Source organism: Chrysoperla carnea, chromosome 3 (assembly GCF_905475395.1).
Source record: "Chrysoperla carnea chromosome 3, inChrCarn1.1, whole genome shotgun sequence".
NCBI lineage: Eukaryota > Metazoa > Arthropoda > Insecta > Neuroptera > Chrysopidae > Chrysoperla > Chrysoperla carnea.
Genome location: NC_058339.1, coordinates 24,330,094 through 24,345,341, shown reverse-complemented (window position 1 = coordinate 24,345,341; position 15,248 = coordinate 24,330,094). Strand labels below are relative to the sequence as shown.

The window sequence follows — 15,248 nt, the reverse complement described above, 5'->3', positions numbered from 1 at the left end:
TGGGAACAAATTTTTATATTCCAATCTTTTCTTGAAAAAAGTATTTCGAAACTTTTTAAAAAATCACTCTATAATTTTGTGTGTTTACGTATTGTATCATTGGGCATTATGACGGCATATTACTTAGCTCAGGTTAAAATATATGCGCACACGACAGAATACGGGTATCAAAGCAATAATGTAACGCTTAAACAACTAAATGATATGTTTTATGTAGATTAGCTTAGCTACACACACAACAATTAAATTCCAAATATTTAAATGAAATAAATTCTATATATACATACGTTTTACACAATACATACCTATGTTTGGGACGTTTTGACTAAAGATTTAAGAAATAAATTAAATTTTTGCAATCGAAAACTATCTCGGTACAGAAAAATTGCAAGAAACAAAAAATGCTTATAATTCACCAAAGACAAAATGCGAATTTTTTTAATATTTTCATTTTTTGGCTTAAATGCAAATGGAATACTTTAAAATGTTTCAAATATTTCGAAAAGGTTATTAAAATTTGCCAAAGAATAGGCGCCTGTAATTTATTAAACATTTTTTTGGACTTTGGAAATTTGTAAAATGTCACAGGAAGTTATGAAAGATTTCATGTCACCAAATGAAAATGTTTTTTACCATTAAAATAAATTTTGTTCTGTGGAAAATTATATACTTTTTTTTGCTCTATGGAAAAAATTTTAAAAAGTTTCTAAAAATTTTGAAAAATGATTAAAATTTCCAAAAACAAAAGAGATCATAACAAAATCTAGTAAATTTTCATAATTTTGAACCATTTTAGCTATTATTTTGCCAAAGATTTGAACTTACATTATACGAATAATATGGGTAAATAAATACCGATTGAATAATACATTTTATAAAACACTTAAATTCAGGACATTTGATTATGAAGGCCCTTTTTCTATTCTTAAAATAAATTGAATCTTTCTTCTTTTTTTTTGGTAAACTAATATTTCATGAAAATAGAGAAAAGAGTAAAATATATGTTAATTATATAATGCATAACATTTAGGTACTACAAGTTGCATAACCATATAGCAAGAAACAAATTATTTTATACTTAATGAAAATCAGAATGGGTTCATAATAAGGCATAATAGCAGTAGGTCTAGGGCATTACTTCTTTAATAGATTGCCAAATTAATTCCTTTTTAATATAATGTTTAAAGGATATAAAAATTATTCATTTTTCTAACATCATCGCTTTTTTTTTATCGAAACAAAAACTACAGTTTACAATAAGGGTAAAGCATAAATATATCGTCATAGTACTAGCCCTAGGGTAATTGTGATTACTACAAGAAAAATGAATATAAATAAAAACTTTTTGATGAAAATCCACCTTTATTTCTGAATGGTTATGAAGATACAATAAAAAGAAATGGGGAAATTCCTTCTTAAAAAGCCACCATGCTCCTTCCCTTGTACAGTTTGAAACTTTTGGTATAGTACAGCCTATAGGTGCCAAAAATATACAAATTTCCAAAGTTACCAAATTTTTTTCTGAACTTCTATAAGTTTTTGTAATTTCACTAATTCATCATCAAAACTCGAAACGACTGTCTCAAAATCATATTCACTCACTTTTTGAAGAACTACCTTAAGTATTTATATGAAGTCATCATTATCTGTAAATAATTTCTTACCTAATTTACCTTGGCATTAAATTAAAGAATATTACTTAATCATGAACTTTTTTTCATCAATCACGGAACAATAACAATAATTGGTGTGAATATTTTGATTATATATTTTATATAGTAATTTTTTTTGCAAAAAAAAAACCGTGAAGCATGAACCTATCTATAAATTATGTGCTTAGATCTCTGGCCAATTACAAAAACAATTAAAATTTTTTGCCCCCCAAAATTATATATTTCAACTTTATTCACTAGTCAAGAATTTTTAAATATTAAAAACAATAATTAACGAAGCCCTAACTTGTAAACGGAGTGTCAATTCGAAAAACACATCAGGACTTTTCATATTTTAATTCCATTTAGAGGTCATCAATTTCTGTTATTCACTATTTTTTCATCCTGTATTATTAATAATATCTGGATGACCGAGCTTCGCTCGGTATTCTTAAAAAGACACAAATTTTATCACTAATAGAAGACCGTTTTAAATGTCTCCACACAAATACCAATTTGAATGTCCCGGTAATGTATTTTATTTCATTAACTACGATATACACCAATAGATGTCAGGAAGAGTTATAATTTGCATTGTATTTCATTAACTACGATATACACCAAAAGATGTCAGGAACAGTCATATTTTGCGATGTATGTTTCAGTTTTTCATGAAAAAACGAATAAAACGACGTTTTTTTTAAAATGAAACCTTGTTAGATCGACTTATCGCCCCTAAAAACCCCTACATACTCATTTTCATGAAAATCGTTGGAGCCATTTCCAAGATCGTTGATATATATATATATATATACAAGAATTGCTCGTTTAAATATATAAGATGAGTCTTTAAACAATGACCTCATCATTTAAGTAATAATATTGCCTATATTTTTAATGAATCAAAAGATTTCCATACGCAGCAATATAAATTTGATTCTGTACGAAACGTATCATTTTATCTACTAAAATTCGTAAATTCATTAAGAAATTATGAAACGGAACACTAAAAGTGATGTGACTATCTAAAAAACAAAGAACTTTTTCAAGGATAAATCATTGTATGATGTTCATCAGACTATGGTAAATGAAGCGCACAATAAATTTTCGTCACTATAAAATACCAACAAATAATTTCAATAAAAACAGAAAATTTAAAACAAAAAACGAGCTTTATTAAAAAGTACAAAAAATTTACATTGAAATAAAAATAAATCAATTAGAACTGTATACCCTTTTGTACTTCAGCTATAACTCTTGCAGATTCTTGTAATTGTTGAACTTCAGAAGGTGTTAACTTTTGATTAACAACTTTTGAAATACCATCAACGCCTACAGCAGCTGGTAATGACAAAAATACCTCGTCTTGAATACAATGGAAACCCTGTAAATCAAACATAGAATTGAGCCTTCCGGTGGTTTATTGGTTGAAAAAAAAAAAACGGTACCTTAATTAGCGTAGAAAGTGCATATAGATTATTGGTATTTCTCATAATACCACTAACTATGTCGCAAACACTGAGACCAATGGCCCATGATGTATAACCTTTTAATTTGATGATTTCATAAGCACTTTGAACCACTTCTTTGTGCAAACTGAGCCAATCTTCTTCATCTTCTTTAGTACCGATTTTTGGATTCAATTCAGTCAGTCTTACACCTGATACATTTACACTCGACCAAACCGGAACTAGAATTAAAACAAATATTTTAGCGATCAAATATTTTAGCTGCCTGATCCATATAAGCTAATATAAGAAATTAAGGGCACTAAATTCAGCAGATGTGGTTTTATTGAATAAATATTTTCAATCTAAACTAAAAAGTCATACCGCTATTATCGCCATGTTCACCAATAATCCATCCGTGGCAGCTAGATGGTGCAATATCTAATCTTTGTGATATTAAATATTTAAAACGTGATGTATCTAAATTTGTTCCAGTGCCAATTACTTTATGTACTGGCAATCCACTTAACTTCCATGCAACATAAGTTAGTATATCTACAGGATTACTAACGATTATTAGGATAGGATTCTTATTATATTCCATGAGTTTTGGTATAATTGATTTAAAAATATCCGTATTACGTTGAACTAAAGCCAACCGTGATTCACCTTCGCGCTGACGTGCTCCTGCCGTTACTATAATGATACGCGAATCTCGCGTAATGGAATAGTCTAAAAATAAAAGCTCAATGAAAATTAAAGAAAAGTTTAAGAAGTTTAAGTGGAAAGAAGAGTTTGGAGAAAACACAAAGTTTAATTTCGATTGTTTTTATGAACGAAAATTGGGAAAAAACAAAAGAAATATACATTTGTTTAGCCGATTATCCTCGATAATATAAAAACATTCGAATATAGCTTAAATAAAATATTTTCTCCGCAAGTCTTTCCAAGATAAATTGATTCAAAGTTTCAAGTTTGAAATAAGTTCTTAAGCTATTCAAAGTATTGAATTTCGTTAAAATATCTACCATCAGCACTTTCTTGAATTCTAGCATTTCTTAAAAATGCTGCGCCTTGTTGTAAATCCAACATTTCCCCCTTTAATTTGTTTCTATCCATATCCATTAGGACTAAATCGTTTGTCTGTTTCTGTAATCAAAATCGTCCTGATAAATATCTCTGCACCATTTGATTAATATATCAAATTAGATAAGTATCTTACTCTAAGTTATCAAAAACAAGCGAAAACAAACCATTTGCTGAGTTAATTTTTTAAATACCATGTATAGACAGTGTTGACTACGGAATCGTTTGTTTTTTCACGTCAAGTAAGTAAAGAGAGATAGTCGGTCATACATACATGTCACACGAATCAAAAAGTTGATATTCATTAAATTTAAAAATTGGTATATTCGTTGATCCCAAGCTCGAGATCTGCAAGCAAACAGTAAGTGACGAGGATAGTGATTCGGGAATACAATAGCCAAAAATCCTGGATATTATTCCGTTAACCACTTTTTTAAATAAAGATAAGATTTGCTGTTTTAAGTCTTTATCTCTTACTAGTACAAAAAATTGAATCCATAAAGCTCTGATATAGCCTATCTAAAATCTATAAGCAAAGTCAAAGTATACACCTACCTCTGAAAGCAGAGCAAATGCGCAAGCCATACCCACAGCCCCAACACCAATAATAGTCACCTTGTTACCAGTTTTAGTCACAGGTTCAGAGACATCTGTAAAGAGTTTCCCATACGTTGGCTTCGATGCCATGTCTTGTTTGTTTAATTTACTAGAAAATAAAAAATTACACTTAGTATAATAAAATTAGAAATGTTTATGAGCAATATAGTAACGAGGGGCAACTTTAATAAACTTAAGCATATAGCTTGGTGACTATTCATTTATTTCATTTTATTGGAGTCCAGTTCATCCCACATCATCCTAAGTAATTTTGTTTAACCCATTATTTGTATTATTATTGTGCCGTTTAAGAGCTTTCGCATTCACACAGAATGAGTATTCCAGTTTCCTACTCTTGATGATCAAATCTGTTGGAAATTGGATAGGATTGGTAAGCCATTGGATCAATAAAACATACTATTCGTAGCTCCCCAAAAATTTGCAATCTTCTGGATTTTACAGTTTCACTTTTAGAAGCTTCGTTTAAAATCGACTCGGTTCATATCACCTATTTTATAATATTAAGTAAATTATTTATAAAGAATTTAAAATTGAACATACGCTTTAAAAGTGACGACCTCTGTTAACAACACAATCACGCTCGCGAATTTTATATAGCAGTCTATAGTAACGTTAATTAATTTTTTTAAATATAAATCTAAAAAATCATCAGCAAAAGTTATTTTTATTTAATTTTAATTCATATTCAATGTATAATATGTCAAATGTGACATGTTTATCTAGAATGAATATTAAATTTTAAAAACAATTGAAAATAATTTCTATTTATTATACATTTTTGTTTTGACTACATCATGATGTAGGAAAAGTTTTTTCTTATATTAGGCTCTGTAGTCTGTACACATGACTTTATTCAGGGTTGAAAATATCCATTTTTACAAAATTATTAGTTCGACGACCAAAGAAGATCGAAAAAGATAATAAGCAAGAGCCGAAATAACGAACTCTCTTCTTCCACTTGATATATGAGTTAAACGGCCTTTGCAAACGCTATTAAATCTTTAATTTCCGAGTCAATTCGACATTCCACCTAAGAAAAGCTATATATCGATTTAAATAGAAAAACAGGAGTAATTGTAATGTTTAATGTAACTGTACGTGTCTTGTATTCTGTAGCAAAACAAATTTGAAATTAAAGAATCGCGATCATATTTTGTGAATGACATGGTGACTGATCGAAATTTATGGACTCGTATTGAATTCCAGCCCAACACAACTATTATTTAAATTTTGTTGCGACGGCGGGAATCGAACCCGCTACCCTATGCATTACGCGGACGGAATTGGTTACGCCAATTCATTCTCTGAATTCACATTTGAGTTCAAGTTACTTGTTTTGTTTGATTCATCGAATTTAATGTATGTCTTATCTGTTAATGTTTTTAAATCATTTTTTTTTCCTTAAAAGCCAGGTTTTATTTAAGATGATTATACTTTCAATTGGATTAAAACCAGATGAGAATAAACATGCCTTGAATTTCTCGATTGGACTCGACATTAAATAGTAGGATAATTGTAAATGTACCATCCATTATAACTTGGAATTTTGTCGATATTTGGAAAATTTCTGCTGTTAAATTTCCACACTCCGTTAGGTATATTTATCAAAACTTGCAGCCTCTGATGATTTTCCAGTGCTCATTAAAAAATCTATTATTTTGTTTATAATATTTATTTTAAATATTTGATGCGCCATTTAAAATAAATTTTTAAAATTTCTTTATCAATCAAAACTTAAAATAAATATTAAATAATCACATCGAAGTTATTTTTTAAATTTTGTATTTGGTAGAATAATATATGTAAAAATATACTGATAAAATAGGAAACTGTAATGTTGTATATTTTAGTACTGAAGCTAACGTACAGGTGACTCTGTATACACTAAATTGATCAAGAAACTCAAAGGCAGAGCTACAATACAGATACATATACAACGTGTTCTGTTATTAACTGCAGAAACCCAACTTCCCAAAATAAGCTCATCAAGAGCAACAAAAAAAACTTTTCCAAATTTGGATTTGAGCCCTAATTTGAGAACTACAGGTTCGAAAAAAATTGATAAATTTGTTTATTCACTGACTATGATTCGATAACGAGTAGCCAATGATAATCAGAAGATATTAGTAAATTTCATTTAATAATATTCAACTAAGGTAGGGATTTTTGAAAATTATAACATGATTTCATTGGATTATATTAGATACATTGTATATGTATCTGTATTCTTTGATTCAAGACTCCCTAAAATTAGATTATTTACATTATTCCAGTAACATCCATTACTATATTTTGTCTATGCCCAGTATGAGAGCCAGAGTTACCGTTCAGAGCAGATTCCAATACAGAGCTCAATATTGAAAAAATGCAGTTAGGACACTCTGGCTCTCATGGCCTCTACTACTTTCTTTTGAGTATTGTTATTGCCATCCTCCCATGCTCCCTTCTTTTCCATGACCTAACTGATTATATAATAATTTGCTTATTATTATAATTAAAATTAATAACCATATTTAAAAATGAAACGAAAGTATGATTTAAGCAATTGTATATTTAAATAAAACACATTGATTTAAAAAAAATGTAATAAAATGTAAGTATAGTGATAAAATTTATGACTCTAAAATAACGAAAAACATGATCAAATAATAATTAGTTCATCCCTAGTAATGAACCTCTTAAAATATAATTTACTTGACAGCATTTTTTGCCAGGTTTCTAAATCTGTAAATTTGGAGTTATAGTTTTACTTTGCAATTTATATCGGCTATAATTTTCGCACTATTTTGAAAACTAGACAGCTCGGTTTTCTCCAATTTTTGCTTAACTACTTGTATAATGCCATTTTCACCTAAGGATGCAGGAAGTGATAAAAACACATCATCTTCAATGCCATAGAATCCCTGAAAATTAAACAATAAAATATGAAAAAATTCCATTATCATTTTAAAATTAAATTTTCTTTAAAATATGCATCTCTTTTTACAAATCAGAATTACTTTTCATGTCTTATTAAGAAGCAAAAATCAAATCAATTTTATTAAAAACTATTACTTTGACTAGAGTTGAAATGGTACACAATGACTTCAAATTGTTTAAAATGCAAATACAAATATCCGTTACGCCAAGAGCTATGGCCCAGTTTGTGAAGCCTTTTAATTTAATAACTGTACCGGCACTCTCCACAACTTCTTTATGCATTTCTGCCCATTTTTCAGTATCGTCACATGTACCAAAGTTTGGATTTAAATCGTTTAAATTCATTCCAGATACATTTACACTGGACCATACTGGAACTATAAAAAAAATTGATAAATCTTACGATTACTAGTGCCTACCATACATGTATTTTTTATTGGCTTACAGAAAATATGATACTGATAAAAGAATAATGAAAACCGGAGCTGTTCTGGAGTACTTGCCAAAGATTGCCGATTTTATGTATCCTTTGACGCGACTATAAATTCTGCGCATACAAGAACCATTATACACCTGCCGAATTCACCTATAGAATCGTTGACACCATTTCTAAGGTGTAATTTATCATTCACACTACACTTTCACTTCACATATGTTTTTATCCAGTTTATATAATTACCTAGATTTCTAGAAAATAACAACAATTCTTACCACTATTATCACCATGTTCACCAATAATCCAGCCATGACAATCACTCGGTGCAATTTTGAGTTTTTGTGATAATAAAAATCTAAATCGAGCTGTATCTAAATGTGTACCCGAACCAATTATTCTATGTACTGGAAAACTACTCAGTTTCCATGCAACATATGTTAGTATATCCACAGGATTCGAAACAATTAATAATATAGTGTCTGGACTATGTTTCACAAGCTCCGGTATTATCGACTTATAAATATCTGCGTTACGTTGAACTAAATTAAGTCTTGATTCTCCTTCTTTTTGTCTTGCACCCGCAGTAATTATGCAAATTTGTGAATTTTTTGTTATTGAATAGTCTATAATAAAGCTTAAATTACTTATTTGTTTTGACGGCATATTCGAGGTGTTATACAAGCTCATTGGAGCAGTATTTTTGTCGAACAAAATAATCTATTTTTTAATAATTATAAATCTTATTAAGTGATCATTAGTGTCCGACAAATTCCCTGCTGCGTTTTTTCAGAACGATAACTCAAATATGACATCATCCTGCTCGTTTGAAAACGCAGCCTTTTCGAAAAAAATCGTAGAAAAAATTTTAGTAGACTCGTCAAAAGGATGCCACTCACGAAGTTTCAAATATGTATTTATCATTTAAAAAAACCGTGGTGCCCCCACGGACTAAAATAATTACCATCGCTGCTGGCTTGGATGTTATAGTTTTTTAAAAATAATGCCCCTTGTTGTATGTCTAAATTCTCTCCTTCCAACGCTTTTTTATCTTTATCGATGAGAGCTATATCATTTGTAACATTCTATTGAACAAAATTGCGATTAATTAACTTTACTAAAAAGTGAAAAATTTTTCTTTCTTTTTCATTGATTACCTTAGTAAGTAAACTAAACACACATGCCATGCCAACGGATCCAACTCCAACCACAGTGATTTTTTTGTGGCTTATTGTTATTGGATCAGACAATTTGGAAAACAATTTTTCCGCTGATGTACCTGCAAAATATTTGAACATAAATTAGTGAAAAAAAATTTACTATTTTAGAAATGCCTCCGCATTTTTTTAATTTTCAGCTCATTTCAGGGATGATTTTATTCGATTTTCGATAGGTAGCTCAGTGCTAATTAGAATGGTCAATTATATACGTATTAGTACTGTCGACCGACCATGCCGTCTTTATATTGAGCATGGACCCGAATTTTCTTTTGCTAAATCTAAAGCTCATGAGTTTGTAAAAATTCAAGGTCATAAAACAATTTGGCTTGAAAAACTTTGTTTGATAAAACGAATATTAGATTTATTTGCTTCTTGTTTGTGTGAAACTCTAAAGTAACAGACCAAAGAAGTGCTATGATCTTAAAAGGATTGCTTGTTTGTGTTCCTGAATCGTAGCTCTTAATATAGATTTGTTAACGTGGAGGGGGATTAACTAGAGATGAAAGGAGGGGGATTAACTAGAGAGAAAATCATTCGTTTTTTTTTTGTAGTTGTATAAATGACCCAATATCACTACCTTTTTTAGACTTTTCACAACAATTTTTCTTTTCCCTTATTGGATAAAAAAAGGGTATTCCATTGGAGTTCTCACCACCAAAAATTCGTATTGATCTCATTACTTCAGCAGTTTTCAATCTATTTGATCGAACGAAATTCTGATACATGTTTTTGGCTTTGTAACGATTTTTTCGCTTTGTGTATTGTGATTGCATAGATCTATTATATTTTTATATAGGCGTAATGGGGTAAATATGAACACATTACAGACCAATAAAATCTAAATAATAAATTAAATATAAGTAATATAAAAAAAAGGATGGCGTTGCGAAATTTCATGACATTTAGAAGATATAAGAAAGTATATTGGTAGTTAAAATGAAATACCTGTAAAATATCCCTCGTGTATAAATAAAAATGTACCTACATTTGCTAATAAATGTCAAAAAAGAAAGTTTTAATATTATTTTTCCCTGGAAACATTTCATGACCTACCTCTCACGTTTGGATTTCATAAATCGGCGAATATAGCAAGCCGATGGAAACATCTTTGCTTATTTCGTAAAATTCAATGTTTGTTTTTTATTTCAACAACGAATCAAATTAAGAGAAAAATAAATCAAATTTTCGTGTATTTTCCAAATAAACCGAAAATCCAGTTTTAGTAGGAAACTAAGCAAACTCCAGGTAGTTATATAGTAGTTACTTTTGCCCATAATGCACTAAATAACAGGAATTATGTTATTATTTAAATAGGTTCAGTATCACGTACTGAAGGTTAATGCACAAAATCCTTACAAAAATAGGCGGGGGAAATGTCCCCATTTTAAGGAAAACCGTTTTAGGCTACATCTCCATAACCGTGGACTTTAGATCAAAATTGGCAATAACCTTTATTGTAGATAATTACCTACCTTTTTTGTGAACTAAACCTATACCAAAATTTTGTTCGTGTAGCATTAATATTTTTAAGCATTACAAACTTGGAACTAAACTTAGAATACCTTGTTATAATCATATATATATATATATATATATATATATATATATATATATATATACATATATATATATATAAATATATATATATATATATATATATATATATATACATATATATATATATATATATATATATATATATATATATATATATATACATATATATATATATATATATATATATATATATATATATATATATATATATATATATATATATATATATGTATATATACATGATATAAGAAATTATAATTCATTTAAATATTTCATTTACAATACTTTGAATATAAAATATGACATAACAGAAAACGAGAGTTACATATCGAATTTTTTTTTCTTCGATTTTCTATGAGCAACAAGTTGACTATAATGCCAAGAAAAGAAGAAATAAATATAAAAGAATACACACAGATTGCAGTTTATAATAATAGTAATACTGTTGATATCAAGCCCGCCGTGTAAGACATTTTAATGTATTCGAATTAAATTAAATTATTGTAATTAAACTAGAACGTTTATCTCAGATACATATTTTTATTTAAGTTTCTTTTCATTTGACGACGAGTACATATCAAATTCTAAAACAAGTGAAATTTACAAAATTTAAAAAACCCTCTGGCAAATGCGATTCATTCCTTGTAAACCGATTTTTGGAAACTTAGCTATAAAATATTCTCAATCAAGTCGGTTCGATGGTTTAAGAGCTACGATACCACTGAGAAGCACACAGGCGCACAGATAAACACTTTAAACTTTTAACACTCCTTCTTAAACCAATATCAAAGTGATGGTCAAGGACATCAGATGAAATGAAAAGGATACTTAGAGAGCTATCATTTTTGGGACAAATTTTTGGAAATATTTTAATTGAATTTGAAATATTTGAGTTGACTTTGTTATTTTGAATTACACTTTTCGAAATGAATTGAGCCAGGTTAATTTGACCATTTATTTCCATAGTAATTAGTTATTTATTTGTTAAAATTATATGTCATGCCTTTTCCAAACTGAATCGCTTTTGAAGATTAACGCCAATTTTTTAGTTTTTTCGGGTAGGGGACCCTAAGCTCGCACTGCTGAAAATGTACCTAATAGCAAGGCCTATTAAGTTTAATTGATCCATAGTATTCTCTAGCTCTTAATGGTTGAATATAGTGAAAAAACCGAGTCGATGCAAAGGACCATGCACCTCTAACATTTTGAGTTTTCAGTTTCGGTAATGTTTTTATGGTCAAAAGTCTGCCTGTATCGCATATATTTATCATCATAATTTTACTGAATGTTTATCAAATGGTACTCAATTAACTTTCTAGTTAAGTTTGAAATGTCTAATAATAAAATAAATACCTAAAGTATGTTGTTATAAGCATTCGAAGACCCCACACATTCATGAATACATATGTATGTATATTACACATACCTATACGTACACTGAAAGACAGAACAAATGACATACTTGCACGAAAAATTTAGTGTGAACTTTTAATAGCCCGTTTTCTAACCGCCTTAAAGAAATAAAATTGAGCTAGTTACTTTGTTCAAATAACGTCATCTTATTAAATCGTAAGAGATTGTAAAAATATGCAAAATCATAAAAAACAACTTTAAAATTTAAGTTTCCTTTTTAGAAACAATTTAGAAACATTTTTAGGTTGTATGAAACGTATTTTTATCATCTCGATAGATTAGCTGTTAAACATTCACAAAATCGGCTTTTTCAGAGTTTCAAAGATCATTAGAAATTTGAAGTCGGAAAGCATAAAAATGCAATATAACGTTCCGAAATCGAAATCTTGAACTTTTTTCCCTTTTATTAAAACCTACACTTTTCAAATTGAGGGTGAATTTTTTTTGTAACTTATACACATTCAAATATTTAAAGAAACAAAATTTTTACACTAAATTTTACCAAAATTTCAAAGAGCTGTATCTCTGTGAAAAAACACCGAATGTGGACCCAAAATAGCTCATTTGAAAACATTTTCTTTTTAGTTTTAGGAAAGATTTAAAAATTTGTATCTCCCTTTGCCGTTTTGAACAAATTTGTTAAGATAGCTTAACAAATTTACGAATTGTTATTATTTTATATTTGGCAACACAAACCTTCCTTTTGTATGAAGTAATATAAAAATGATAAGTATGAAAAATGTTCAACAATATTATAAACTTGTTCTTGTATTGAAGTTTAAATGATTAAGCCTCTCAGTATATTCAATACACATACATAAACAAATACATATATGTAGACCATATCTAAATGAGGTGATAGAAACCAGTATGGAAATCGGGGATGAAATAATTGTTTTGTCAAAACACTGTCTAGAATACATTTGATTTCATTATCAACTAATTGAATATAAATTACAAGCTGAAAAAAATCTGGTACTAATACCACAAAGTCTCTATATAGTCCTCCAGTAAGTCTCTGTATAGTCCTCCAGTATGAGATTACAAGACGATTTGACAAGAATGCTGACAGAATCTGGGTATTAGAACTACCACCCACAGTCCTACATTTTCACTTACAGGCGCATGGGTATGCCCAGTTTTTGTCTCAATAGAGAGGGGGGTAGCAATTTTTGATCTAATAATTTCAGAAATATACAGGTAATTATCAAGCTAAATATAGAGGTATTTAAGATACGAGGTAGGAGCAAGTGGCCACCTTTGTTCTCCTTTGGTATGCCTTTAAAAGTGCCTTATATACAATGCCTCTAAAATTTTCGTTCGTAACTCTCCAGTTTTACAGGATATGTTTGCAAAACTTGATCTGATAAAAGGAAGTGGAATGAGTTTGCTAATAAAATAAAAGCTTTTCATAATAATAACTTTTTTTAAAATTATTTTTTAAAAACTATTCGTTAATATATTCTTTGAAAATAAGTTACAGTTTCTATAAGAAGCATTATAATTTTAAATGAAATATCATATATATTTTTGGTTTTTAAAGATCCAATTTAATGTCTCGTTGCAACTCATACAAGTTATTCGCACAATCTTGTAACGCTTTCTTTTCAGCTTGAGATAAAGCTTGTTTCACAATATATAAGACACCATTTGATCCAAGTACAACTGGCAAACTTAAATATACATCCTTGTCAACTCCATGTTTGCATCCCTTAAATAGAAAAGAAAAGAATTTTTTTTTTTTTAAATTACAAATTAAAACTTTTTATACAATCTAAGCACCGAGTTTATCAAGGTTTGCAGATAATTTTAAATATATTTTTTAAATTTAGTAATTATTATCACCCCTTTTATATCAAGTTTTTTTTTCTGATGGAGTTGGAATTAATCAATCAAAGTTTATTTTTGAAACCAGGTTATAGTTCTCAGATTTGCTTATTTAACATCGTAGGCCGTCAAGAATTGATTGTATGGAAGAGGTAGAAACAGTAAAAGATATAACTTTCTCTATAAATATTATCGAAGATAATAAATGAGAACTCTAGGATATATCGAAATAAATTTCGATTTTTGCCCAATTTCCTAGATCAGTTTTTTGTATTTTTAAAATACGTATTTTCGACTACCAAGTAGTCATCATCAGTAAGAATTAGCTAGTGATTACTCTTATTATGAATGTTACTCTTTGCTAATTTTCGCCACCAAATCGAAATTTATAACTTTCTCTATTTATAGTTGTCATTCAATATACGTTTTCCTTGCGCTTCCACCAAAAAAATATAAAAATTAAAAAAATTACATCGCCTGTATATTAAGTATAATAAAATTTTTTACCTTTATGTAAGTAGAAACTGGAACAATTTCACGAGCATCAGATACAATTACAGAACATATGTGAGCAACACTGAATCCAATTCCCCAATTTGAATATCCTTTTAGAGATATTATTTCGTATGCACTATTTATAACTTTTTCATGTATTTCATTCCATTTTTCTGGATCTTCACTTGTACCAATTGATGGATTTATATCACATAAGCGTACACCAGATACATTTACACCAGACCAAACAGCGACTGAAAAGTTTTTAATTTGAAGGTTGAAATTTTTTTAATTCAATTTATTATCTTTGAAAATAATATAATATATTATTACTATTATACTATTTGGAAACGGAAACGGACACAATGATATAATATATTATTACTATTATACTATTTGGAACTTTTATTTATGGTAGATATCCACAAATGCGGATTCGGATATTCGGCAAGTCACCAAAGTGACGCATGTGTGTTTTTTCGTTCGTAGAGATTTTTTCGTCCGCGATTTCTTGTGAATGAATGATCTCGAATTTGCTCTAATCGTTACATAAAAGTTACATAATAACATCAAAATTTGT

The 15,248-nt window shown here is 28.9% G+C and overlaps 3 protein-coding genes across 3 annotated transcripts in view; all 3 read right to left on the bottom strand.

Moving 5' to 3' along the window:
• Positions 1 to 2,871: 2,871 nt before the first annotated feature.
• Positions 2,872 to 5,403, bottom strand: LOC123294643 (L-lactate dehydrogenase-like). The gene is made up of 6 exons (XM_044875738.1): positions 5,345 to 5,403; positions 4,742 to 4,892; positions 4,129 to 4,249; positions 3,485 to 3,832; positions 3,101 to 3,342; positions 2,872 to 3,036 (listed from the first exon to the last, which is right to left on the bottom strand). Exons 2-6 carry the CDS (start codon positions 4,871 to 4,873, stop codon positions 2,872 to 2,874), a joined length of 1,008 nt encoding a protein of 335 aa, XP_044731673.1. The 5' UTR covers positions 4,874 to 4,892; positions 5,345 to 5,403.
• A 2,231-nt stretch (positions 5,404 to 7,634) lies between these two features.
• LOC123296846 (L-lactate dehydrogenase-like) lies at positions 7,635 to 9,429 on the bottom strand. Its single transcript, XM_044878521.1, has 5 exons — positions 9,314 to 9,429; positions 9,121 to 9,241; positions 8,435 to 8,782; positions 7,978 to 8,100; positions 7,635 to 7,707 (listed from the first exon to the last, which is right to left on the bottom strand). The coding sequence occupies exons 1-5, from the start codon at positions 9,341 to 9,343 to the stop codon at positions 7,691 to 7,693; spliced, it is 639 nt and encodes a 212-aa protein (XP_044734456.1). The 5' UTR covers positions 9,344 to 9,429; the 3' UTR covers positions 7,635 to 7,690.
• A 4,454-nt stretch (positions 9,430 to 13,883) lies between these two features.
• The window catches only part of LOC123295937 (L-lactate dehydrogenase-like), a 135,418-nt gene continuing 134,053 nt past the window's right edge, over positions 13,884 to 15,248 (bottom strand). The window contains exons 6-7 of the mRNA XM_044877398.1: positions 14,681 to 14,922; positions 13,884 to 14,057 (exon numbers count right to left, since the gene is read on the bottom strand). Of these exons, the coding sequence (XP_044733333.1) occupies positions 13,884 to 14,057; positions 14,681 to 14,922 (416 nt within the window). The remainder of the gene's footprint in view (positions 14,058 to 14,680; positions 14,923 to 15,248) is intronic.